The sequence below is a fragment of the Platalea leucorodia genome, assembly GCF_965183815.1.
Source record: "Platalea leucorodia genome assembly, chromosome: 8".
NCBI lineage: Eukaryota > Metazoa > Chordata > Aves > Pelecaniformes > Threskiornithidae > Platalea > Platalea leucorodia.
In genome coordinates, this window is record NC_138830.1 from 34,254,671 (window position 1) to 34,278,583 (window position 23,913).

The 23,913-nt window shown below is 54.4% G+C and overlaps 3 protein-coding genes across 3 annotated transcripts; 1 reads left to right on the forward strand and 2 right to left on the reverse strand.

Moving 5' to 3' along the window:
* Positions 1–1,764: 1,764 nt before the first annotated feature.
* DOK4 (docking protein 4) lies at positions 1,765–4,739 on the forward strand (the record flags this gene model as incomplete). Its single annotated transcript, XM_082320500.1, has 8 exons — positions 1,765–1,830; positions 2,663–2,770; positions 3,163–3,277; positions 3,374–3,493; positions 3,587–3,776; positions 4,089–4,227; positions 4,314–4,437; positions 4,534–4,739. The coding sequence occupies 8 exons, from the start codon at positions 1,765–1,767 to the stop codon at positions 4,656–4,658; spliced, it is 987 nt and encodes a 328-aa protein (XP_082176626.1). The 3' UTR covers positions 4,659–4,739.
* A 2,681-nt stretch (positions 4,740–7,420) lies between these two features.
* Positions 7,421–15,354, reverse strand: POLR2C (RNA polymerase II subunit C). Its single transcript, XM_082319964.1, has 9 exons — positions 15,242–15,354; positions 14,869–14,918; positions 14,549–14,617; positions 14,312–14,364; positions 14,057–14,185; positions 12,946–12,997; positions 12,272–12,440; positions 8,637–8,711; positions 7,421–7,962 (listed from the first exon to the last, which is right to left on the reverse strand). The coding sequence occupies exons 1-9, from the start codon at positions 15,325–15,327 to the stop codon at positions 7,818–7,820; spliced, it is 828 nt and encodes a 275-aa protein (XP_082176090.1). The 5' UTR covers positions 15,328–15,354; the 3' UTR covers positions 7,421–7,817.
* Positions 15,355–15,503: 149 nt separating this feature from the next.
* Positions 15,504–23,898, reverse strand: COQ9 (coenzyme Q9; the record flags this gene model as incomplete). The annotated part of the gene is made up of 9 exons (XM_082320683.1): positions 15,504–15,625; positions 17,131–17,184; positions 17,606–17,761; positions 19,760–19,864; positions 21,033–21,117; positions 21,389–21,531; positions 21,891–22,026; positions 22,643–22,814; positions 23,835–23,898. The coding sequence occupies 9 exons, from the start codon at positions 23,896–23,898 to the stop codon at positions 15,590–15,592; spliced, it is 951 nt and encodes a 316-aa protein (XP_082176809.1). The 3' UTR covers positions 15,504–15,589.
* Between the last annotated feature and the right edge of the window lie 15 nt (positions 23,899–23,913).

Here is a 23,913-nt window from a genome sequence, read left to right on the forward strand (position 1 = left end):
GCCTAGGGACAGCCCAGACAGCAGCTTGGTGAGAGGGTATCAGTGCGCATCGGTTCGTGCAGGGCGTTCACTCTGAAGCCTAATGATGTGCAGGCAGGAAGCTTCTTCCAGGGCGGCCGGTTGTGGCTCTGGCCAGGCTGGGCCGGGCGAGGCCGGACCCGTAGGACGGAGGAGGCAGCTTGGGGTGGGGGGGGACCGGGAGCGGGGGAGGGGCCTGGAGGGGCGGGGGCGGGGCGGGGCCGCGCGGCTCCAGGGCTCGCAGCGACGCGGAGCCGGGCGCCGGAGCCGCACGAGCCGCCGGGGCCGCCGCCTGCAGCGGGGGGGACCGGGTAAGGCCGGGGGGAGCACGGCGGGGGACCGGCTGCGGGGCGGGGAGGTGACACAGAACGGGGCTTGGCCGAGGTCCGTGGTGACAAGTGCCGGGGGGGGCCGGCCCGGGGGGGTGACAGCACCGAGAGGGACGATGGCTGTGGGAGCGGCGGAGATCTGGGGGTGATGGAGGAGGGGTCAGGTGCCCCGGTTTGCGGGTGTCCGAGGTGACAGATCGCGGAGCGGGACTGGGTCGGGGGGGGGGGGGGGCAGGAGGCGCCCCCCAGCATCTCTGAATGGGTGATGGGGTGGGATGGGGGGGATGTTCCCCTCAGAGGCGAGCGCTGGCCCCGGTCCCTCTCGGGACAGCGGAGGGTCCCTAGGGTGGTGCCCCAGGTCCCATCACCCCCACGCCCCGGTCTCAATGGGCCACGGGCCACTCCAGAGCAGACCCCGCTGCTGCAGGGTCCCCGGCAGCAGGGCCAGCCTGGCTCTCGGGGCGGGGGGACACACAAGCTGTCCCAGTGGCACCCGGACAGGCCGTGGCAGTGGTTGCGGTGGCTGGAGGGGGATGCTGGGGCGTAGTTGCTGCGGGATGGCCCCTCTGGGCCATCCTTGATAGGATGGATGGGGCTGGATCCCCCTGGATGCTGCGGCTTGGGGGACCAGGGCGTCACCAGCACTGAGCAGTCTGGCTCCCGAGCATCCCTAGGGATGGCCCCATTGCATTTCCTAGGTTACTGCCTTCTATAGGGGATTTTTCCAGCTTGGAAAGGAAGCTGGTCCCTGCCTGGTCCCGCCGCCTGGGGCTGGGGGGGACTCCCAGCCCTGGGCAGTGGGACCAGGCGGGGACCAGGCTGAGTGAGGCCGAGCTCACAGCGGGGCTGGAGGGAGGCTGTGTTGTGCCGGGGGGTGAGAGGTTGGGAGCCAGGGTCCCTTTGGCACCCAGTGCCACAGCCAAAACAACCCATGACAGAGCTGGCCTGGCCAGGCAGGAGGTCGTTAACACTGAACCCTACTGATGCCCAGTAGCCGGGGTCATGTTGCTGCCCAAGTGAGCAGCCTGGGATGAAGGAGGGGCAGTGTGAGAAGTGATGGAGACCTGTGGGCAAGGTCCAGCATGGGTGTCCCCTGGGACACATGTTGGGGCTGCTGGGGGGGGGACCGCTCCTGTGCCGGCCTGGCACTGCCGCACTGGCAGGGGTTAACGCTGGACTGTTCCACTCGGATGGTTCAGGCAGTGAAGGGAGGAGGAGGAGGAGGAGGAGAAGGAGGAGGAAGATGTCACCCATCGATCTGTCTTTTCTCTTTTCCAGCCAGGATGGGGAACTCTGCTAGCACCAAGCTGGGTCAGCGGTGAGGCGGGGGGTACGGAGGAAAAGAATGGAGAGGGGGGGGCGAAGGTGAAGGCAGCCCCCCCCCCAAAAATATCCCCCACCCCATCAGGCCATCGCCATGGCGACGAATTTTAACGACATCATCAAGCAAGGCTACGTGAGGATGAAGAGCAAGAAGCTGGGCGTGAGTGGGGGTCTTGGGGAATGGGGGGTGGGGGTGCACCCATGGATTTGGGGTGCCAGTCGCCTCCCGTAGCAACCAGCACCCCTGGTTTTGGGTTGAATAAGCAGCATTTTGGGGGCTGTGGAGGCAGGGGCAGGCCACTTGTTGGTACACAAATCATCCAGCAACCCCAAGGGCCTGGATCCTGCACTGGCCGGATCCTGCACTGGGTGGCACCCACTCACCAGACACTGGTCACAACGGGGATTTGGGGGGGTGTCCCTGAGCCCTCCCCTGCCGTGTCTCGGTTTCCCTCTACACTCAGTTTTGGCACTGGGGATGCCCCATGCGGGGGGCGGGGGGGGGCTGCTGGGTGCAAATTAGGGGGGTGCTGGAGTGCAGCACCCGTAGGTGGGGGTCAGGGGGTTTGATTGCTCACCTCCATCGCTTGGAGCCGGCGGCAATGAGCATGCTGGGTAATTTCACGCTAATTAGGGAGAACAAAGAGAGAACGGGCTGGGGGGGGGGGGGGGGGGGCATGCTTGGGGACGATGGACCCGCTACCCCCAGAGGCCAGGGCTGCGGGATAGGGGACAGGGAGATGCCAGGATGGGGGTACCCTTGGGAGCCTTGCCCATGTTCGTTAATTAAGCTCTGTAATTACCATTGACGGGGGGGGGGGGGGCGGTGATGGCAGCCCTGGGATATCCCCATCCCCAGCGTCCCCTCCTGTCCCCAGGGTCAGCAGGACCAGGCAGGGGTCCTGGGGAAGGAGATGGGGACATGGGGAACAGGGTGGGGACGGGGACCCCCACCTGCACCGCGGCAACCACTGGCATTCTCTGTCTGGCAGATCTACCGGCGGTGCTGGCTGGTCTTCCGGAAATCCTCCAGCAAAGGGCCCCAGCGCCTGGAGAAGTACCCGGATGAGAAGTCGGCATGCCTGCGCGGGTGCCCCAAGGTGAGGGGGTGCGGTGGAGGGGTGCTGGGGTGCCAGAGTGGGTCCCTCCTTGCCTAAACTTGCTGGGCTGGAGCTGGGTGGCTGTCACCCCGTGCACTCCGGTGGGGGATGCAGCTGGGTCTGGGTGCAGCCAGGGTCTGGGTGCCGCAGAGGCCAGGGTCTGGGTGCAACGGTGGCCAGGTTTGGGTGCAGCAAGGGCCAGGTTTGGGTGCAGCAGCGGCTGGGGTCTGGCTGCCACTGGGCTCTGGGTGCAGTGGTGGCTGGGCTCTGGGTGCAGCAGCCAGGATCTGGGTGCCACGGCAGCCAGGTCTGGGTGCAGCAGCAGCTGGGGTCTGGGTGCAGTGGGGCTGGGTTTGGGTGCAGTCCTCAGTGCCCCCCACGCCCCTCCGCAGGTCACCGAGATCAGCAATGTCAAGTGCATCACCCGGCTGCCCAAGGAGACCAAGAGACAGGCCGTGGCCATTGTTTTCACCGATGACTCCGCCCGGACCTTCACCTGCGATTCGGGTACGGGGCAGTGCCCAGGGGAGCCAGGCTGGGGGTGCCAGGTGGGCCACCCCAGCTTGGCCGGGGTCGCCCAGGGACTGCCGTGGTGCCTTGCAGAGCTGGAGGCAGAGGAGTGGTACAAGACACTGTCGGTGGAGTGCCTGGGCGCCCGCCTGAACGATATCAGCCTGGGGGAGCCCGACCTGCTGGCGCCCGGCGTGCAGTACGAGCAGACGGGTGAGCGCGTGGCGGCGGGGTGCTTGCTCAGGGCTTGGCCTCACTACGCCCCCCCCGAATTAATTTATTTTATATTTTTTTTCCCCTCTCCAGACCGGTTCAACGTGTTCCTCCTCCCCTGCCCCAACCTGGACGTTTACGGCGAGTGCAAGCTGCAGATCACCCACGAAAACATCTACCTCTGGGACACGCACAACCCCCGGGCGAAGCTGGTCTCCTGGCCCCTCTGCTCCCTGCGCCGCTATGGGCGTGATGCCACCCGCTTCACCTTTGAGGCTGGACGGTGAGATGTCACCCTTGGCTGGGATGGGGACCACCACTGGGTGCCTTCATCCTGTTGGGCGCACCAGAAGGTGGCACTGCTGCCATCACCCCAGGGCAGGCCTGACACCAGGGTGATGGCCACAGCCTGCCTAGGGTGCCCCACAGCTGGGGAGGTTTGGTGCTGGAGCTAGTCCCAGCTCAGCACCATGGAGGGGACATGGGGACAGCACTTAAAGCATGGGAAGCTGGGCCAGCTGCCACCTGGGGGGGATATTTTTTACCATCCCTCAGCCTGGGGACCCCAGTGACGCCCTGTACCCCATCCCCACAGGATGTGTGACGCGGGGGAAGGTCTCTACACCTTCCAGACACAGGAGGGCGAGCAGATCTACCAGCGCGTGCACAGCGCCACATTGGCCATTGCCGAGCAGCATAAGAGGGTCTTGCTGGAGATGGAGAAGAATGTCAGGGTGAGCTCCAGCCCACCCCAGGGACACGGCTGGGGAGGGGCTCAGGGCACCCTGTGTCACCCTCACTCCCTTCTTGTCCTCTGCAGCTGCTGAACAAGGGCACTGAGCACTTCTCCTACCCTTGCACCCCCACCACCATGCTGCCCCGCAGCGCCTACTGGCACCACATCACCGGCTCCCAGAACATGGCCGAGTCCTCCAGCTACGCCGGTGAGTGTCCCCGTCCCCCGCTGAGGAGCCACCACTCCTCCAGCCCTCGAGGAGTCCCCCCGCTTTGTGCAAGCCCACCCTCTGCTTCATCCCCAGGGGAGGCATATGTGGGCGCCCAGGCCAGCTCGGACACCGACCTCCTCAACAGGTTCATCTTGCTAAAGCCAAAGTCCTCCAAAAGCGACAAGCCTGAAAGCAGGGAGCCCACATCGTCCCCATGAGCCGGCGGGGGGGACCACAGCAGGGGTCCCCGTTTTCTTCCCTGAGGGGTGGCAAGGACACAGGCAGCCACCCCTCCGAGTCCCCAGGGAGACCCAGCTGGGGCATCCTCCATGCCAAGACCTTGGGGGAGCAGACACTGGCTCGCGCCCTGGCCTGACATTAGTGGAGGTGACAGCTGGCTCAGCCTTGACTGGCTTGAATTATATATTGAATATCGGTATGATAAGAGATTTTTCCTTTTTACACAGATGCAAAGTTCATGACTGCCGAAGAGCCCTCGGGCAGAGATGCTCAGAGGTTTTTGACTCTTGGGGATCCAGCTGGGAGGTGGGGGAGGGGGGCCAAGAAGTTTGGTGTGTTTTCTGCGAGGGGTGGGGAGGCTGGAGCATCACCCTGCCACGGGGATGGAGCAGGAGCAGCACTGGAGGATGCAGGTGTGCCAGGCTGAAGGCACGGGGCACCAGCATCTCGCCCTCCTCATCAAGAGTAGGGTGCTCCTGGGGTCGCCCCTGAGCTGATTTTTGCACTTCTTGAAGCTATTTAAACACTTGCTGTAGAATTGAGATGTCTCAGGAGAAACTGGTTTTTCTTCCAGGGGGGTCAGCTGGGGTGAGCGGCCCAGCAGAGCCGAGCCCCCCCAGCTTTCCTGGGCTGCCCTCACCACAGCACCCCTTGCTCATCCACCCGCAGCTGCTCCCCCCAGCCATGCCCCTGGTTTTTCTGCTGGTGGGCAACCCAGGGACAGGTTTTGGCCAGTAGCATCTGTCCCTCGAGGGGCACGTTTGCAGATATAAAAAGTCCCTGGGCAGAGAAGCCCATGCTGATGAGGGAAGAGCCGTGTTTCTCCGTGCACCCCCATTCCCATCATCCTCGCTCCCTCCTCACTGGCCGGTTGAAAGCCCTCGCCGAGGGGTCAGCTGGGCTTCATGTGCTGAACTCAAAAGCAATTGATTTTTTCTAGTTCTCCTATTTATTGACCTCCTTTAGAAGGGCTATCTTTTTATTGCCGTGCAAACTTTGGTGTTTCTTTGGAGTCTTCTTTCGGTCTGGGTTGGGTGGTCGGTGATTTTATTTCCGCCCTTAAAGCTCCAGGTCTATGCTTTGGGGACGGGGAGTGTCGTGACGTGGGAACCTGTGGTCTGTAAATACTGTGTCTTGGGTTTGTGTAGCTTGTGGCTGAGGCTGGGAAGCTGCTGCGGGGACAGCAGGATGGAGAAGGGCTGCTCCCTGCTCTCCGCAGCACAGCTGGGTGCAGAGGGGCTCATCAGCAACCCAGCACCACGTCCTTCCCCGGGTGAGAGGTGTAACCTGCTCTCTTTTCCTGGCTACACATCTCAGCTGGAAGATTTAACATTTATTACCAAAAATGTTTGAGTTTTCTTTAAGGAGTTGCTCAATGAATAAACAACCCTTATCCACCCTTCCTGTTTGTCTGTTCCATCCAAAGGCACTTGGGAAGCACAAGTGGGAGTAGTGCCTGCCAGAGAGAAAAATGCTGATGGGGGGAGATTGCCTAACGTTCCTGGCAGCGCGCTTGGCTGAAAGCTTTGTTCTGCCTCCAGCCATGGCCAGGACATTTCAAGTGAAGCCCTGAAACCACGGGGGAGGGAAGAAGGGTGGAGCAAGTTGCCACCCTCCATCAAACAACCCCGAGTGAAACAGGATGCCAGCACCCCACTGTCACCCCTTGCCTCCAGCCGCTCGCGGCTCCAGGGATGCGCCAGGGCACTGATGGCTCCAAATCCCCAGGCAAAGGAGTTTCATAGAATCATAGAATCATTAAGGCTGGAAAAGACCTCTGAGATCATTGAGTCCAACTGTTTCAAGCTTCTCCATCTCTCAGCTCTTCCAGAATTGTGCCAGTTTGGTTATCCATGCCATGACTGACTGGCAGAGCGTGGGCCTCACAGCAGGACAGCCACGCCAGCCAGGGCAGCATTCCCTCCACGGATGGGGACAGCTCTTGGGGAGCCATGGCGCAGCCGGCTGTGCCACGGCAAGGACACCGAAGCAGCAGCCTGGCTGCAGCAGCTCTTCCCTGGAGGAGAAAGTAGCGCTGACTCAGGCTGCTCTCTCCAGTTCAGGCTGAGCACCCATCCCTGCTCCCCGAGCCATTCCCATGCTTCACGTCCATGCTGGGACCAGTGCAGTGGCACACACACCTTCCCCTCCCTCCCAGCCACGACAGTAAGGAAGAGGCAGATCTTTCCAGGAAAGTGCCACCGAGAAGCTCATCCCACGTCCTGCTGGGCACTAACAGAGGGGAGGAGAAAGGGTGACCCGGGCAATTGCTGGAGCCCTTCAGCCACTGCCACAGTGGTCACAGTTTGGGACCAGCATCAAGCTCCAGCCCAGCACATAACCCATTTTGGGGCTGTGGGCACACTGGAAGCTGTCAGCCAGGAGTTATTAATGACAGACTCCCTGCCATTCCAGCTCCTAACATGAAGATTATATAGCATGTGGGTAGAGTCTGCTCCAAAGGAGTCTTTAAATACAGCTAAGCCTGCCTGGCCCATCTGGGCTCCCCTGCAGCACTGCCTTCCGCAGCATCTCGCTTACCAGCCCTGCTTCAAACATCTGCTTTAAATGTAGCGCTGGATCAGTAAATGACAGGCTACCTGCTGGAGGGAGTTCTGGTCTCCTTAGGACATAATGTCAAGAGCGGCAATCAGCAGTGGAGAGCAATGCTTCCTCCAAAGCAGATCTCATTAAGTTAATGTCTATTGGAGAGAAGTAAATGATGTGACATCTCCTCCTGCAGCCATGGATGAGCTTTCAGGGATGACAGAACACAGTGGGTAAGGCTTTATTCAGCACAGTAAGGAACACACATGCAAATAAGGTAGGGTTGTGTAACCGAGGTACACACTTCCCAATCCCAAACGCCACATGGCCAGAATCCAAAACTCTGGCCTAAAACTCTGGGATCACTTAGAGAAAAAGCCTGTCCTAGCAAAGATGCTCACTGATTCCCCTCCTGCTTTACCCTACACATTACGATGGCTTTCCCTGGGAAGCGGGGCCAAAGAAGAGGTGTCACCAACCAGCAGAGCTGGGTCAGGAAAAGCAGGAGATGGGGAGGCAAAAGCCTTGGTCCAGAGCGCTGGAACCTTCTGCATCACTCACACCTGAGCTCTCTCTTGCAAGGGGCCACCTCAGTTTATAGTGAGGACATCGCTCTGAATCTCATGGCTCAGCTGGGTCTGGAGGTCGCTCAGTTTCTTCTTCAGGCCAGACAGCGCGGAGAGAACGATGGTCTCGGGGCGCAGAGAACCACAGGACTCCACGTTGTAATAAAACCTGAGGTTACAAGTCAGGGGGATAAGTTGACATCTGCTCTGCGAGGAGGTACAAAACCAGAGAGCACCCACAGAGCAGTTCCAGCCCATCCTGACCCACCGCAGGGAGATCTGCTGGGAATCCCAACCATCAGCATCATTCACCTCCCAACCGGACAACAGCCAGCGCTGCCCCTTTACAACCATCACACCAACACTCGTGACTCCTCAGGCTGCAAGAGCGCTTCTGAGATTTTCTCCATTCAGCACGGTGACCTGCAAGCCAGCACAGAGCCCCACGCCAGGGAGTTAGACTGGCTGCAGGCACTTCTGTAGTGCAAATAACCCGGAAGAGGGGGTACCACCAGCAATCAGAGCACAAGAGACCCACACGGGTGAATAAATATCCTAAACCATTTTCCCCCACAGGCCTCACACTTCAGTGAGTGCTGCACTGCCCTACTTGATAACATGAACTCAGGAGAGCTGTCTAGTATCTCCCAGAGGGGAAAACCTGCCAGGCCTGGGCATATCACCAGTTAACTCCAACTTCTGCCCTGCTATTCAGAGAACACCAGCTTCCTGGGCTGGCAAACTTCAGCACAGAGTAGACACGTTTGCATTAACAAAAGCCAACAAGATGCACCCAGCCGGTCCCCCCATATTCTAGCTGCGGCAGCGCATTCAGCTTCCTACCTCTCTGGCTTCCCATTGGGGTCATAGGGAGCCTGAGCATCCTCCTCGTCAATCTCCGAGTACTCACTTTTGGGCCTGGAATCAAAAAGCAGGAAAGGTTAGCAGGGAGCCCACACTCTGGCCTGGTCCCACAGCACCCAGGCACTCTGCGGCACTGTTTGGCCCCAGAGAGTGAGCACTGGGGCTCACGTCCAGCAGGCAAAGGAGCAGCCATCAAACACCAAGTCACAGAAAAAAAACTCAGTCCCACGTTGCCCTTTCTAGCTCCTCACTAATGCCACACAGTCACCCAGCAGAGCTGGAGGATAAGGATCAGCCCCGCTCTGCCCAAACTCAGCGAGCCCTGTGCAGAGTACTGTGGCTCCATCCACCTACACTGGCACAATCTGGCAGGTGCTTACAGCAAAGGCATGCCGATGCCTGAAGGGACTGTGTTCGTGGAGCCTGGATGCTGTTCATGGAGCCATGGACCTTGTGTTATCTTTTCTTTCTACTTTTCACTGGCCCAGGAAAACACCAGAGCACTCCAGCACTCAGTTTGTGCAGCACAGCTGAGATGGGAAGGCCCGGTCAGCTTGTGCCCAGCAGGGAACAATCTCCTGTACTTCAAACACCGGCTGCATCAGTGAGCCCCGTCCTGATGTCCTGCACCTCCACTCCTCTACAGACATCACTACCAAAATTACTGCAATACCCATGCATCAGCTAGGCCAACACATCTTTCTACCCATTGCATCCCTTGGCTTATCATCATACCAGAGAGACTGTTTAGAAGCGCTTAATCCATGTACGAAAACCCAAAGCCTTGAGCTGTCTGAGAAGCCAGCACAGAAAATCCCATGCTCACCAAGGTCTCCTGCTGGCCTTCCTCTGCCCCAGTGATGTCAAGAAAGGCTGATCGTAGCACCCTATCATCAGCTGCCTTAAATAAAACTGCACTTCCCAAACAAATCCTCTGTCTGTAACAAACCACTGAGAGAGATAAAGCGTTAATGGAGCTGGGTCTTCATGTTACTTCCAAAATCATCCATGACCAAAAACAGGGCAGAGGTTTCCACCATCACAACAGCTGCTTTGAGAGTCCAGCTGCGTGCCAGTGCTCTGCCAACAGCCTCAAAAAAGCAACTCGCACATAAAACCAAGCCAAAAATAATAGCTAGCCTTGGATAGCAGAGGCCTTCGTCTCTGTATTGTCTTCATGGGGAATCAGATGAACTTGGAAAGACAGATGTATCATCAGGGAACAGGCAGCTCCAATGGCAATCTTTCTTTGTGATTTTTACAACTTCTACATATATTTTGTCAAGAACTTCTCAAAAACTGTTTCCAGTTACCCAGTCTGTTGTATAACACACCAGGTTTCTAAAGACGCAGTCGACTGCCACTGAACGAAAGAATCCACATTCGCAGCTACCTTGGGCCACCCAGCCAGGGAAGCACCTCATTGCCAAGGTACACGTGCTCAGCCACGCACCTGGGGCTGTTCTCTGCAACACTGACGTCTCCAAAAGCCCAGACTCTCCTAAATTCACACTGTGACATTCCCCATCCAAAAAGGCGGCAAACCCAATGAAGCCTCATCTGTCTGTCCAACTCAAAGCAGTATTCCAAATCTGTCACTTCATCAGTGTCAAGGACTTACTATCTAGCACTACAGAAACTAAACCAGAGAATTTTTACAGCAACAAAATAAAGCCTAAAATTATTTCAAATCCTGATTTGAAATTCCACATCAGAGAGACATTCTTGCTTCTCATGCATCCAATCTATCACTCAAACAATCAACTAAACTTTGGGGCAATTTACCTGACATAGATCATTTGGAAACTTCAAAACTATCCAGTTCCACCCCCAAAACTGCTGGTGACAAAGGACAGGCCGACACATGAACTCTTGTGACATGCTTCTGACCACAAAACTGCTGAGCAGCATCCTCCTCGGCTCTGCACCACCTCACCACAACCGGCCTCTCACAGGCTTTCCCCCCCCGACAGCCTAGTCTGTAGCTGGCAGTTCCCAAAGTCCAGCTTCAGTCCACATGTACAGATCAACACTAAGGAAAATGCCCATTTCCAGATTTCTGGCACTACCAGCCAGCCCGGTTCCTACTGCAGATCCCAGAGCACCACCCTGACAAAGTGCTGAAGGAGCTGAACGCCTGGCATGTCCCGTTCTCACCCAGACTGACTGAACCAGACCCACAAACGTGCCCTACAGAGCCCATCAAAGCCAAACGGGGTTCGCTCCTTCCATCTGTAAAACAGGGCTGGGATGGCTGCAGGCAGATCCCAGCCCATTTCATGCATGTTACGGATTCACTTACAACTCCACCCTCAGCGACAAAAGGCTTCTCAAGTCTCCCAAGTGCAAACCTAGCCGCACAGGATCTCCATGACAGCTCCTGAGTAGAAAGCCTCTGGCAGTCCAGCTGAGGTGTGAAATCTAGGCTAACTGCACCCCCGGGGAGCTCATTTACTGATAGCTAACTTAGCAAGGGACAGCGTAAGGCCACACTCTGCGATGTGTCTGAGTGCTCAGGCTCGAAGGGGACAGTGTGGAGGTACAGCAGCCCACTACCTGCCTGCTACTGCTTGCAGCCATTTGCACAGTCAAATTTGGCAGCACAAGGCCTGGCAGCAACAGGAGGAAAACCCGCTGAGCCCCTTCTGCCACTCAGCCTCCTCTCCAGCTGCAGCTCTGCTCAGGCTTTTGTTCCCACTTGCTCAGCCCTGGCTTCTGCGGTCCCTGCACCAAATCCTGCTCATGTACCAAGGTCTTCCCGATCTTGAGCGCAGCTCTGGCTGCTGCCCTGCTGTTACAGCAGCATATCCACCGCCCCCTCTAGTCCCTGCTCTCAGCCTGCCTTGGCTAAAACACCTGGTTCCTCGCTCTGCCGCTGCCTCCAGCGTGCTCAATGACAGGATGTCTGCTAGGTGGTCACTGGGATGCAGAGCCAGGAGCAGCTCAGGTATCTACTCATGGAAAAGTGCTGCTCGGTAAAGTCCTCGCCCTGACCAAAGCAGGGCCGCAGCTTTCCGAAAGCAAAATCATGTCACTTTTAGATGAGACACAGCATGCTACCGGTGCAGAATGATATGTCAGAGCAGAGGAAAGGGCCAGCGAGGAAAACTCAAGGAGCTGTATGGGTGCTGGAGCTCATGCTCCAGAAGTGAGGAGATGTATGGGTGAAATCAGAGCCACACACTGGGCTTCCTCAAACAAACAGGGCTGCAAAATCAGCCTTGCAACCTCACCTTCTGCTCTTTGCTCTCATAGCAACCTCTTCTACCTCGCATGAATCTCTTCCTTCCTCAGACCTTACCCTGATCGACATACCACTTGTTTAGGGAAGAAGTAACAGGAACTAGTTGTGGGAAAGAACATGAAAGCAAGCGAAGTAAAACAGCAGTGACAGCATGTGAGGAGAGGACAAGAGATGGCCACAAACCAGTCCACCTTGCATACAGCTGCAACCAAGTGACTGGCTTTGGTACCTTTAACACAGAAACAGAGTCTGTGCAAGGGGAAGCAACAGGCACGCTCACAATCACCGACCCAAATTATCCCCAGGGCTGAAATGTAGGTGCCTGCTGGACAATCTTTTCCAGTCCCTCCAGACAGACATCAGGACATACCACTCCTCTGGTTTGGGGTACACGGTGTGCCTCAGCGCGTTGTCTGGGTCATACTCGAAGGCTACGCCTGCCGTGGGGTTCCACTTGGCGTGCTCCTTGCCAAAGCCCTTCTTGGCATAGGCTCGCAGTCTCAGCTCTTGGCCCTTCCGCAGCTTCACAATGAGGATGTCTGCGGAAAAGCACACACCCATTTGAGAAAGCTGCAGAGGAGAAATGAGTGTGCAGATCACACTAGGGCAAAGGCAGGAATTTTTAGTGCCCAGGAAGATGTCACTAGAAGCCAGGGCTTGCTTGGATTCTTAGAAGGGCTCATCTGTGTCCTCAGCAAAGCTGGGAAACATCTTGCTAAGTAAAAAGGAGTTGCATGTATGCCCAGAGGCACAGCTCAGGCCCCCAGGCAACAGCGGACAGCACAGGATTTTGCAACTTTGCTGCCTCTAAGCTCTCACAAGGAGAGAGAAGCACTCTCTGACACAGGACTTTAGTTCTGGGGATAACCTTCAAGTGGCATTAAGATAAAACACTAACGCCACTGATGCAGTGATGCTGGTGTCTCTCAACTGCCAGCTTTACAGCTGCCTTACGGTTACACAGCTAGTAAAGGAAAAATGAGTTCAAAGAGCCTGAAAGAAAAATTTGTTTCCTCCTCCAGCTCTTACTCCCAGTGAACTTACCATCCTGCTCCACATAGTCATTGGGGTCATTGTCTCTGCTCCGAGATGTTACCTGCAGAAGAACAAAAGCAAGCGAATTATGGGCAAGATCAATTTTTTTCCCCACATCAAATAGCAGTTACCTACAAAAATTAGAGACTGCAGAGAGCCACTCCAGAGTGACTTACAGCAACAAATCCAGCCCACCCTATTTAACGGAAATCGGGACAATTCAGGCAGCTGCAGCTAGGTACACAATACATCACTCCACCAGCCTGCTAGCCTCCCGAGCTGCTCTCCCCCACAGGACGGAGAGCACTCCAGCCCAGCCCAGTGCCACTGCGTGGTTCTGTGACACAGCCCAAGGTCACTCCCACAACTGCTGGCAGGTGACACACAGCATTCACAGCATCTCAGCTGAAGCAAGGAAGAAACAGCAGGCTCCAGCTAGGCTTTAACCAGGCAGACACTGTCACCAGCCACCAGAAACAGCCCCCAGGTTGTGGTGACATCCAGATGCGGCCTCAATAGCATTTTAAAACACTCCCCATTAAGGCCCTTTGCTGCTTTGGCTCTGCCAACCCTTCGCAAGGTGACTGGGCAAGAGCCATTTGGCAGCAGTGCCCTGGCCCGGGCTCCTCACACCTTGCTGTGTTGAGAGCCAAGAACCAGAAAACGAGAGACCTCTGGGCTGCTGCCAAGCCTTCGAAGAGGCTGACCTTGCCCAAGCCCTGCCAGCAAGCGGGCAGGAGAAGGCAGTGACATGGCAGCACGACACAAGCACATGCACTCCCGAGTGTTCGATGCAAGATGGAAAGGCTACACTAAAGCCTTCCAAGAGTTTGAGATGAGGGATGCCAGATGAGGTTTAACAAGGCCATACTGCTTTGACACACCATCACAGAGCAAATGAAGGACAACAAGGCGAAGAAGAGGAGGGCATTGGTACACACTGCTGTGTCTGCAGCTATTCCTGCTTTGCCCTCCCATTATGTTTTAAGTAGTAGGGGCTTTAGGCAATGTGAAACATGCCTGAAGGCCTTGTTTTGTCCACATCCCATGTGTTTGCCAGCCCCGCCTCCACAGGAACATAGAGAGGGGACTCACTGACAAGCAAAGGGATCACACTGACCGGTATGACCCGGGGGTTGTTGGAGATGAGATCGCGGGACGTGACATGACGAGTCTGGTCTTCATTGCACCGGACATCAAGGGTGAACTCCACAGAGCACTCCGGACAGAACTCATCACACGTGCAGTCCTGGGACAGACACGGGTCAAGATCTTTATGCCAGACCTCTGCCAGCAAGAAATTAGTAGCACTTCCCATCAGATCAGACACCCACCACTATCAAAATAAGCACCCACGACATTTTGCTCGACTCACTCTGGAATATTGCATCTTATCCACAATGTCATCACTGGTGAGCGGGATGAGACCTGTGGAAAGAAGGAAATTGCAGGAATGCCTGAGTGAGACCACTGGAGCACCGATCCTCCTGCCGAGACGGGCAGAGGGAGAGCAGTCTCCTGACAAAGCTGCTTCAGCGTCTCCAAACTGATTTCACCCACAACCTCTGCTGTGCTGCATGTCTTCATCTTCCTCCCCATGCCCGTCACTCACCCAGCCTGTGTGCAATGAATTCATCATGGAGCACGGAGGAGTTGGCGTCTATCTGGACCCAGTCAATGGCTACAGAGAGGAGAAAGTCACAAGCTGAAAATATTTCTGTGGGGAAAAGCCAAGCAGTTCACGACGACACGGAAAACGTTATGGAGACTACAGTGAAGCTGAGACAGCATCTGGTAATACATAGTACTGGCTAAACAGGGGTAAGGTGAGCTGAAGGCAGCTTGGAGATGGCAGGGAAAATGAAGAAGTGATGAGAGCAACAGGGACAGCAGCCCAAGGGACAGTGACCCCACATAAGCGACAGGCGTTACCTATGATGGGGACTTCTGCAATGAAGACTCTTCGAATGGAATTTGCGACCCTGAGGGAGAGAAACACCCGTGTTTAAGGAACGTGGAGCTTCATGACGCACCGGCCTCTCTGCGGAGACGCGTGAGGGGACGCAGGCCGGGGCTGAAGCCCGGGCTTTGCCTCGGAGGCCCCGACCGGGCCTGCAGCAGGGCTGCGCGCTGGCAAGAAGCTGCGGCCCGAGCGGGGCTATCCCGGGGCCCGGCCCGCTTTCCCCGGCGGGCTGCACCCCCCCACCCGCGGGGAGGGAGGCAGAGCCTGCGGGGGCCGCCCCCGACCTCCGCCACCGCGGCCTGGTTGGTCCCCGGGCCCGCCCGGCCCCGCGGCGGTGCTCACGCCAGGTCCGTGTTCTCGATGATGAACTTGACGTTCTCGTCCGTCAGCTCGGTGATGCGCACCGTGGGCTGGTTAGCGTACGGCATGGCCGCCCCGCTCCCGCTCCCGCTCCCGCTCCCCCCCCGCCGCCGCCGCCGCCGCCGCCGCCGCCGCCGCCCGCGCCCGCCCCCTGGCGGCCGCCGCCTCCCGGAGGACCCGCCCGGTCCGTCCCCGCCCCGCTCCCCCACTCCGCCACGGGTGCGCCCCCAAAAAGAGTCCGTGCCAGGCTGGGGTGCGATTTTATTGGTGCCGGGGAAGGGTCGGGCGCGGCCCCTTCTCGCTCCCGCGCCGTCGGCGGCGGCTCCTTCCTCACCGGCGCTGGTTCAGCCCCGCCAGATTCCTGATCTGCGGGACAGAGGGAGAAGGGGGTTAAGCACCCGTGCCCCGGGGGCAGAGGCCGCGCTCAGCCCTGGAGGTTTCAGCACTGCTGGGCAGCAGGTCTGGCTCCGGAATTCCTCGGGAGCCGGGGCGAAGGGGAGCTGTGCGCTTGGGAGCTGAGAGGTGCGGGCGAAAGGCACCGTTTGTGGTCAGAGGACGGGGATGAATGCACAAGGGTTGGAGAAAGATCCCCCCAGATCCAGCCACAGGCATCCCTCTGACCTGAACCTGCTCTCTAGGTCAGTAGGTTTCAGCTTGGTTTTATTTGTGCAGCCGCACAGCCCCCGACAGTGAACTTAAGCCTTTGAGGCATGTGGCTTGCTTGTCTGTTTGGCAGAGACCTGGAGAGCTCAGCACACCTGTACAGCACTCTCAGACATGGGAGTTTCGGACTGGTTGCCCCTAACAGTTAACCTACTGGGACGATTTTGTCCTAAAACCAGCTGGCTGCAACCCACCCCCCTTCAGAAGCAGCCTAGTTCCTCCTGTTTATCTGCGCAGGGGATCTGCTGCACGGACAGGCTAAACATTCGGTAATAGGAGACATCTCAGTCCCAAACTGCAGGGATGCAATCTGCAGGAGAGCATCGTGTTGACGTACAAGAGCACAAACAGAGTGCGGGGATTGCTCTAGTGGAGGATCCTTTTGGCATACGCAGGTGTGAAAGCAGAGGCAAGCTGAGAAATGCTAAAGATCTGAAACAATTCCACCATAACTGCAGGGGGAAGGAGGTGGGAGAAATTCTCGAGAACTGCTTCATACAGTAAAAATGATTTCTAAATTATGTTCCAGCCTGTTTGTCTTCTACTGGTGAGCACCAGGAAAACTTATTTCAGGTAACAAGGAAACCACTTTGCTGCTAAGTGCAATGGGAGTTGTCCAAAAATAGAATCACAGGGAAGCCCTGAAGCCCTTCAAAAATCATTCCTTGGTACACAAAGGATTGTTTCCTATCCCAGAGGAACTGCAGCTCCCGCTGCATGGGCACAAAGCAGTCCACGATGCTACCGAGAAGTGAATGAATTCTTGGAAGGACACTGCAGTTAACTGAAACAGCTTGAGGAAGCCGCCCTGCTGTGGCTTAGGGACAGGTGCCACCTCCCATGCGTCCGGGGGGGCACAGACCTTCCATCAAGATCTCCCGCGCAGGGACTGGCAGAGGAAGAGATCTTCTGACAAGTGATGGAGAACAGTTGTATTTATTCTGATCACCTGTCTCTCATCCCTAAAGCCCTCCCTGCAGCTTCAGACTTAATTTTTTATGCTCTATTACAAGTTCTTTCACCACAAAACAGTGAACTAACCACAAACCACCCAGAAAATCATCCTTACATGTAGTTAAGTTATGAAAGACAATTCTTTTTCATGCTGTCTGTCCTCTACATTTGGGAGGAAAGACATGCTGACATTCAGCATGAAAGGAAACAAACAATTCTGCCCTTACAGCCCTGATGGTTTCAGCATTACTTACAGTAACTGCAGCTCCCATCAGGCCCTGGACAACTGCTTCTCCAGTTGACTGTACCTAGGAGACACAAGGAGAACACGACCTTTTGCTTTCTTCTGCAGTTATGCTTGTGGCCACCCAAACACAGAGACATAACGCACAACAAACATTTATTTGCTACAGAAAGGTGCTGACAGAAGCCAAGCACTGCAGACAAATGATAGCCAGAGATAAGAAACACGGAACAGATTTCCTGGGAATGTATGTCTCCGAACCATCGGGCCAGTCTGACAAAGAGGGCACCTACACATGTCATTTTACTAGAAAATATGTAAGCATTTATTGATGTTGAACCGACAGCACTTATGCAGTCACCTGCCAGTACAAGGTGGTCTCTCAGCAGACGTGTGGTCTGCATGATCAAAAAGCCAGGTCTGTCTGCATGTGTATTCGGGGAGAAGGGGGATGCTGCATGTGTATACCTTGCCCGTAACATTACCTGATTAGCTGTATTGCCCATGTTCATGGCATCAGCTACTCTGCTTTCCAGGAAGCGCCAAGTGTCCTCAAAGTCAGGGGATGAATCTTGCATCATCACCAGTTCGGTGGTGTTGTAGATGCCAGTGAGCACAGCCCGACGAGTATACCAGTTAAACTGCAAGGGCATGAAATGAGAGAGAGAAAGAGAAAGGTGTGACGTGAATGCAGCTTAAGAATGCAGCTCACAAAAGCAGACCAGAGAATGGCAAAGGAAAAATAGCATACATGTAGCACATTCCTTCCCCACTTAAAACTGTGTTACTTGTCTCTGTGATGCAGTGGGCCACCAGCCAACACCGACATCTGACGGCGCAGCTGCTCCTGCAGCACCAGACAGAGGTCACAAGTACGGTGTCTAAAACTGCTGAACAAAATCCCCACCACTTGCTTCTGGTTGCAAGCAGGCACCTGCAGCAGACAGCAAGCAATTCTCCCTTGCCCAGCTAGCCTGCGTGCACGGTGCAAGAGTTCACCTTTGCTTTACAGACTGCTAGCAGGCAATGCAAAGCTCCAATTCGAGATCTGATTAGATGAGAAAAGGCTATATTTAGTACTGAACTTGAGCTGCAGTTCGCACCAGATACAAGCACGAAGAAAGGGACCGAACAGAGGACAGAACAGTGCAAGACAGCACACAGAGATACACCTTTCCCAAATCCTATCATTGAAATACCAGTACTGCCTGCTGAATCACTAAATGCATCAGTACACTGCTGGGAGCAATACCATAGGATGTGTTACAACAATAGGTTACACAATGCAAAGATGCACAAATAACTAAAACTCTTCAGTTTTTCCAGTTGCACTTGCACCACTGGCAGGTGAAATATAAACATTTTTAAAAATGAGTCTTCAACTTCATTTGCTGCTATTACAGTGATTAAACTGTTTGGGTACCTGGAAAAATGCTGGTTGTTCCATTAACAATTACAAAGCAACAGAGAAATGAAAACACCAGCCTTGATTTTGAAAACAACAGTTGGCTCGAAAGCTCTACTGTCTGCACCAGGACCTGCAAACTTTGACGAGGGGAGAAACATGAGGGATGTTGCCACTTGCAGCTGGATTTCTCAGGTGTCTGAAAGCAAACTATTTATGTTGATTCTCCTCCTGCTCTGAAAAAAACACCTGAAGGGTTCTCTGAGGCATGGGCATACTCTACCTAGCTCCTGGCATTGCAAAGAGGGCTCCACTGCGAGTGACATTAAGCCCCTTTACTGGGAAAGAGGAAGGGGGCTCAGCATCACAGCTTCCCCAGAAAACTCTTGTAACCAATCAGAAGGTGCAAACAAAAGACAAACTTCAGAACCTCTCCTACATTCTGCGATGGTGAGGAGATTTTAGGGACAGCTCAGTGCAGACACTGACTCTGACATGTTGATTTGACTTTCATAACCCGTAAGGGACTTGCAGTTCCTGACACAATCACAGTCTTTCAGTTCTCTTCTGGTTTATATCTTTAATTTTTCTGTCATCTTATTTATTTTTCACTGCAGTAGCTTCTCTTTTATACTCAGATAAAAGAAGTTTATTAAAGTAGTTTGTTAAAATGGTTCATTTAGCTTTTCCCATCTCTCCCTACATCTATATGAATTAAAGTAATTTATTAATTGCTTTAATTAAGGTTATAATTTTCTTTTATTTCCTGCCAGAAAGATGAAAGCTTTAATAAGCTACTGGTATTTTTAGGTAAGTTCTTTAAAGGTTTTCAAGTCAGATCTGTAAATGCTACTGCTGGTGGAAGAGACAGCTGCTTCAACAGAGACGCTGCTTGCTCACTGAATACTGGATCAACTTCTTAGTCTCAAAATCTCAACAATTTTGTCTGTGTCTTCAAAAAAAAAAGAGCACTTAAAAGAGTCTAGGAAAGTAGGTCCTTTTAATTTGCACTAATCCCATTGGCATTAATTTGCATTTAGTCCCATTGGCTCCTAAGTCTCTTTGGAAATTAGACTATAGCTTATAAGGACCCTTGGGTGCTTCTGCAAATGTCTTCCTCATTCAACAAACAGATCATTTCAAGAGAGACGTGGCCTGACATCTACTTCAACCCATCATTTTGCTGAAGTGCTGAGGGGTAGAACCAGCTGGTCTGCAAAGCACAAAGACTTACGTCTGTGGACTGGTCTCCAGCATAGTGCCATATATCATCGATCATGCTGGTGAGGAGGTTGAGGCTGGAAGGGATGTTATGAGGGAGCAACAGGATGCTCAGAGCCTGGTAAGGAAACACACAGATAAATGGGAGAGTCGAAGAGAGGACATCGCATTAAAGCAGACCAACACTGCTCTGCTCTGTTATCTTTTCCCTGTTGCTGTTGACTTGCCTCCAGCTCCCAGTGACAAGTCCTCCCAGATCTTTTCAGCTTGCACCGGCCTTTCCAAGCAGCAGGATTTGCAGGGAATGTACAGCATGGCAGCTGAGCTCAGGCCTCAGCCTGTACTGGAGCCCAAAGCTCCCCACTCAGCTCAAACGCCACTGTCTTGTCTGTCCCGAGCTGCCTCTCCAGGCATGGAAACACAGTGCAGGCTGAGCTGACTCACACTTGTGCTGTGCCCCTATGGGCAGAGAGTCAAATCTGTTGTTTCTCTGAATTTCACTTTGAACTCAAAGCAGCTACCGAGGGCAGAACAGCCAGCCGTAATGGCCCTACTGGGATCCTGCAGCCTTTGAACATAATAACACAATGCCAGAAGAGTCGCAAACCACCCACATCCTTCACAAGACAAGTTATGCTAGTCTGGAACAAAACCATGAATCCTGTCTTCTCTCTCTGCAAGGAGTGCTGGATTCAGCTGCCCAGAGGCCAGCAGTGGTTCTGGACAACAGCAGTTGACTTTGCAGCAATCTTTGCAGCCCAAGGTTGGGAACTCTCTGCTTGTTACTGAGACCACAATTTAATTCCCTTCTCTCCCTGGGAAGAAAGGCTTCAGACTTAAATCTGAATTTTGAATGGAGCCTTCTCAGTTCACAGTTCACATTCGCACACTAGGCAGGCAGTTTCTTGCAAGAAAGCAGTAGTTCTGCATTTCCAGGCATCAGATGATACCAGTGCAACCAGAACAATGCTGCAAGGAGCCTGACTTGCAGTGACACTGCAAATAGGACTGAGCAGAGACACAGGTTATCCCCTGGGGATCCCAGATGGGTGGAGTGAAGGACGGAGAGGTTTGCCATTCCGAAACTGCAAGAAATAGTTGTTCTAAGGACACCTTTAACTGCCTTCTTCCAAGGGTGCTCTCCTCTTGAAGGGTATGAATCATTTAAAACCAGCAAGGGTTTCATTTACAACCTTGAACTACTTTGGTGGAGAGACTACGTTGAAGGCCACAGAGTGTTTAAAATACACATAAAAAAAGATAAAATCTTGATATTCATTTTATACCTGGGGCCATTTCTCAATATATGGAATCAGCATCCTCAGTCTGGCTTCCACAGCATCTCTCAGGAATTGATCTGTAGGCTTCTTTCTGGGTGAGGAAAACAAAATACAAATATGAAGAACATCCAAGTTAAACTCAATTCTGAACTTGAAAGATCAGTCTCTTACTTGCCTCAGCAACAGATATGCAAAGTATTATGTATCGTTCATGCCTCTGGTTCAACTTTGTATCTGGGAAGGTGGTTTTATTTGGGTAAATTACATTTTTTACTTAAAGTATCTGTGTCCCAGGTGGCCCCTCTGTCTATCCAGTCCCCAAAGCCTGCCAAGGAAGATGTCTTTTCATACCCAATACTCACTCTGCTTTGCCCAACTGCACTAATTTTTGTTCCTGCTCCAGCAGGTCAGACAGCTTGGTGTTGCACTGAGACACAAAGTGCAGGATCAGTTCACTGCTATCACTGTGGAACATCCCTGCGGCAGCAACAGAGAGACCCAGGGTCTGTAGGGAAGAAGGGAGAAGCACAGACTGGGTCATACACTGCTAAGCAGGATCCAGCTAGAAAATACGTTGTATTTATTTTGTGAATAAAGTTATATGAATTTAAACAAAGGAATGCTGCATTAAAAAGCTCTTCCTGTGTATGTTTTTCTCTCTTTAGGATCACTACTCTACATCGTGCCTTAGTTTAACTCTGACAGGGTTATCCTGGAGTAGCTGGGACACATTCCTGCCCAGTACCATTTGCTGACTAGGGTGCATCGCCCAAGAGTATGTGGGGGAAGCATGCAGGCCTGGCTGTCTTTGGACTTCAGCTCCATCCAGTTTTCAACTGGTTCTTTGCTTCTCTCCCCACATACCTTGGCTCCCTCTGCAATGGCTTCTGCAGTCCAGCCATGTTCAGGCACAAACTCCAGCGCTGCTGTGAGGATTCGATGCTGCAGCTGCTCCTCGCTCTCATAGTCCTCAGACTCCTGGCCGCCCTGGCCAGTGTAACTATGAGAAGGTATTGTTACAGTGAAGGGAACGTCACCATCAAACATCAGCAACCTGGACTCTGCCACTCGCTTGCTGCCACTGCTGCGTGCAGGCACACTTTGAGATCTGCTTACTTAGTTTAAATCTCACTTCCTCCTGTAAAATCCTTCCCTTTCCAGAAAAAGGATTCTTAATGAACCTTTGCCGTGAGAAGAGAAGAGAAAAATAAGGGAGGGCTCAATCTAGGTGCCTAGCTGGAGACCAATCAGCCTCAGATTCCCCCTCCTTTAAAAAAAAGCTAAACTATAAGCTTTTCCAATGGGAGCTTTATAGTTACAGGCATATGGACAACATATTGTCCATATTTCATGTAGATTTACACAAAAATCTAGAAGTGAAGGCTTCCGCTTTGTGGACCAGAGGCATTCCCTCTTGAAAGCAAGTCCCATCCTGTCTCCACGGCAGTCAGCGTAATCTGCACTGTCACAGCAAACCAGCTCTCCAGCAGCTGCAGTCTGAGGCTCCATTAACTCTGGATCCTGTTGTCTCTGAGTTTCAGATGCGAGTTTCAGGAAAGCAAAGCCTCCTGATCCCGCTGTCGGCAGGACAGCACTAGAAATAGCTAGTGAGTTACCTGGGGCGAGGGCCCTGAGGTTCCTGTTCAGGCTGGTGATCGGTTGGATGTGAATCAAACTGCTGCTGAGAGGAAGATGCCAACGGCTCCTTCTTCTGCTCATCGGAGGCTCTCCTCAGGACAGCTGAGGCCTGGAGAGGACGCTGTGGTGGGGAGAGCTGGCACCTGATCACTAAAAGGGAAACCAAGAGGGTTAGATGTCTCCTTCCAGCAACAGGAAGCACAGAAAATTAAGGTGAAGAGAGTTGTAAACACAGCTGAAAAGAACAGAAATTTGCAGAGACAGTCTTTTTTTACATTTCTGAGAAGCACCCCTCTCAGCCAAGCTCACATTTACTTCATGAAAATAAACTGAAAATGTTTTGTGAAGAAAAGAACTGCGCAGATGGCACGTATTGCAAATAGAAAGGAGTTTCCCGGTCTTGCACTGGAAACCAGGTACCCAAACACATGCTCATTCCCCTGCAGCACGCCCTCTCTCCTTTTCAGTCCTTGATGGAGGAGAGGAATTAGAGGGAGAGTCTGACCCCTGAGCTTGGGGCAAGAGGCGAGTAATACTCTGGACAGCAAGCAGTCTTCACAGATACAACACGCTGACCACTATGTGTGTTTCTCAGATGACTCAAAAGCAACACAGCTTTCAATTGCGGCTACTCTGCAAGAATTTTTAATTTAACTGCAGTGAGGTTTGGGTTTTTTTTAATAACCTGGGATTGCACGGCCCACACTTTAAAAAAAACCACCACCAAACACCCCCTCCCCAACCCCCCTCCGGTTCCCTTGCACGCTGTTTCAGGGCCAGGAAGGTGCGAGAGGCTGCCTGAGCGCCAGGTGCGCTGAAGGGGTGTCCTCACATCAGGCCCCGCACAGCCTCCTTCACCCAGGCACTGCGCTCCCCAAAGAGACCCTTACAGGCCAGGCTGCGCCCCTCTGTCCTCCCGGCTCGGCCCGCCCGGGGCCCTCGGCCTCGACCCCACTTCAGGGCCTGGGCCTGGGCCTGGGCCCAGGCCTGGGCCTGGAGCGGCCCCGCAGCCCCATACCGCCCCCTAGCGGCACCCCGCCTCTGCCCTTCACCTCACCTTCCCCCGCCCCGCCCTGGCCGGCTCCGCCCCGCCCCGCCCGCCGCGCGCACGAGCACGAGCAGGAGCACACCGCCCCCCACCCCCCCAGCCGCGCCCCCCCGCCCCCTCACCCGCGCGGCCCCGCCACAGCCGCCAGCCCGCCCGCCGCAGGCTGCCCGCCGCCGCCGCCGCCATCTTGGAAGCGGGCAG

What these genes read in the sequence shown, in the direction of transcription:
- POLR2C (XM_082319964.1), bottom strand. Translation starts at nt 15,327, where the DNA reads ATGCCGTACGCTAACCAGCCCACGGTGCGCATCACCGAGCTGACGGAC. An exon ending in ATTCATTGCACACAGGCTGG is followed by an intron (nt 14,365 to 14,548) that starts GTGAGTGACGGG and finishes TTCTTTCCACAG; the next exon opens with GTCTCATCCCGCTCACCAGT. An exon ending in ATAAGATGCAATATTCCAGA is followed by an intron (nt 14,186 to 14,311) that starts GTGAGTCGAGCA and finishes TGTCTGTCCCAG; the next exon opens with GACTGCACGTGTGATGAGTT.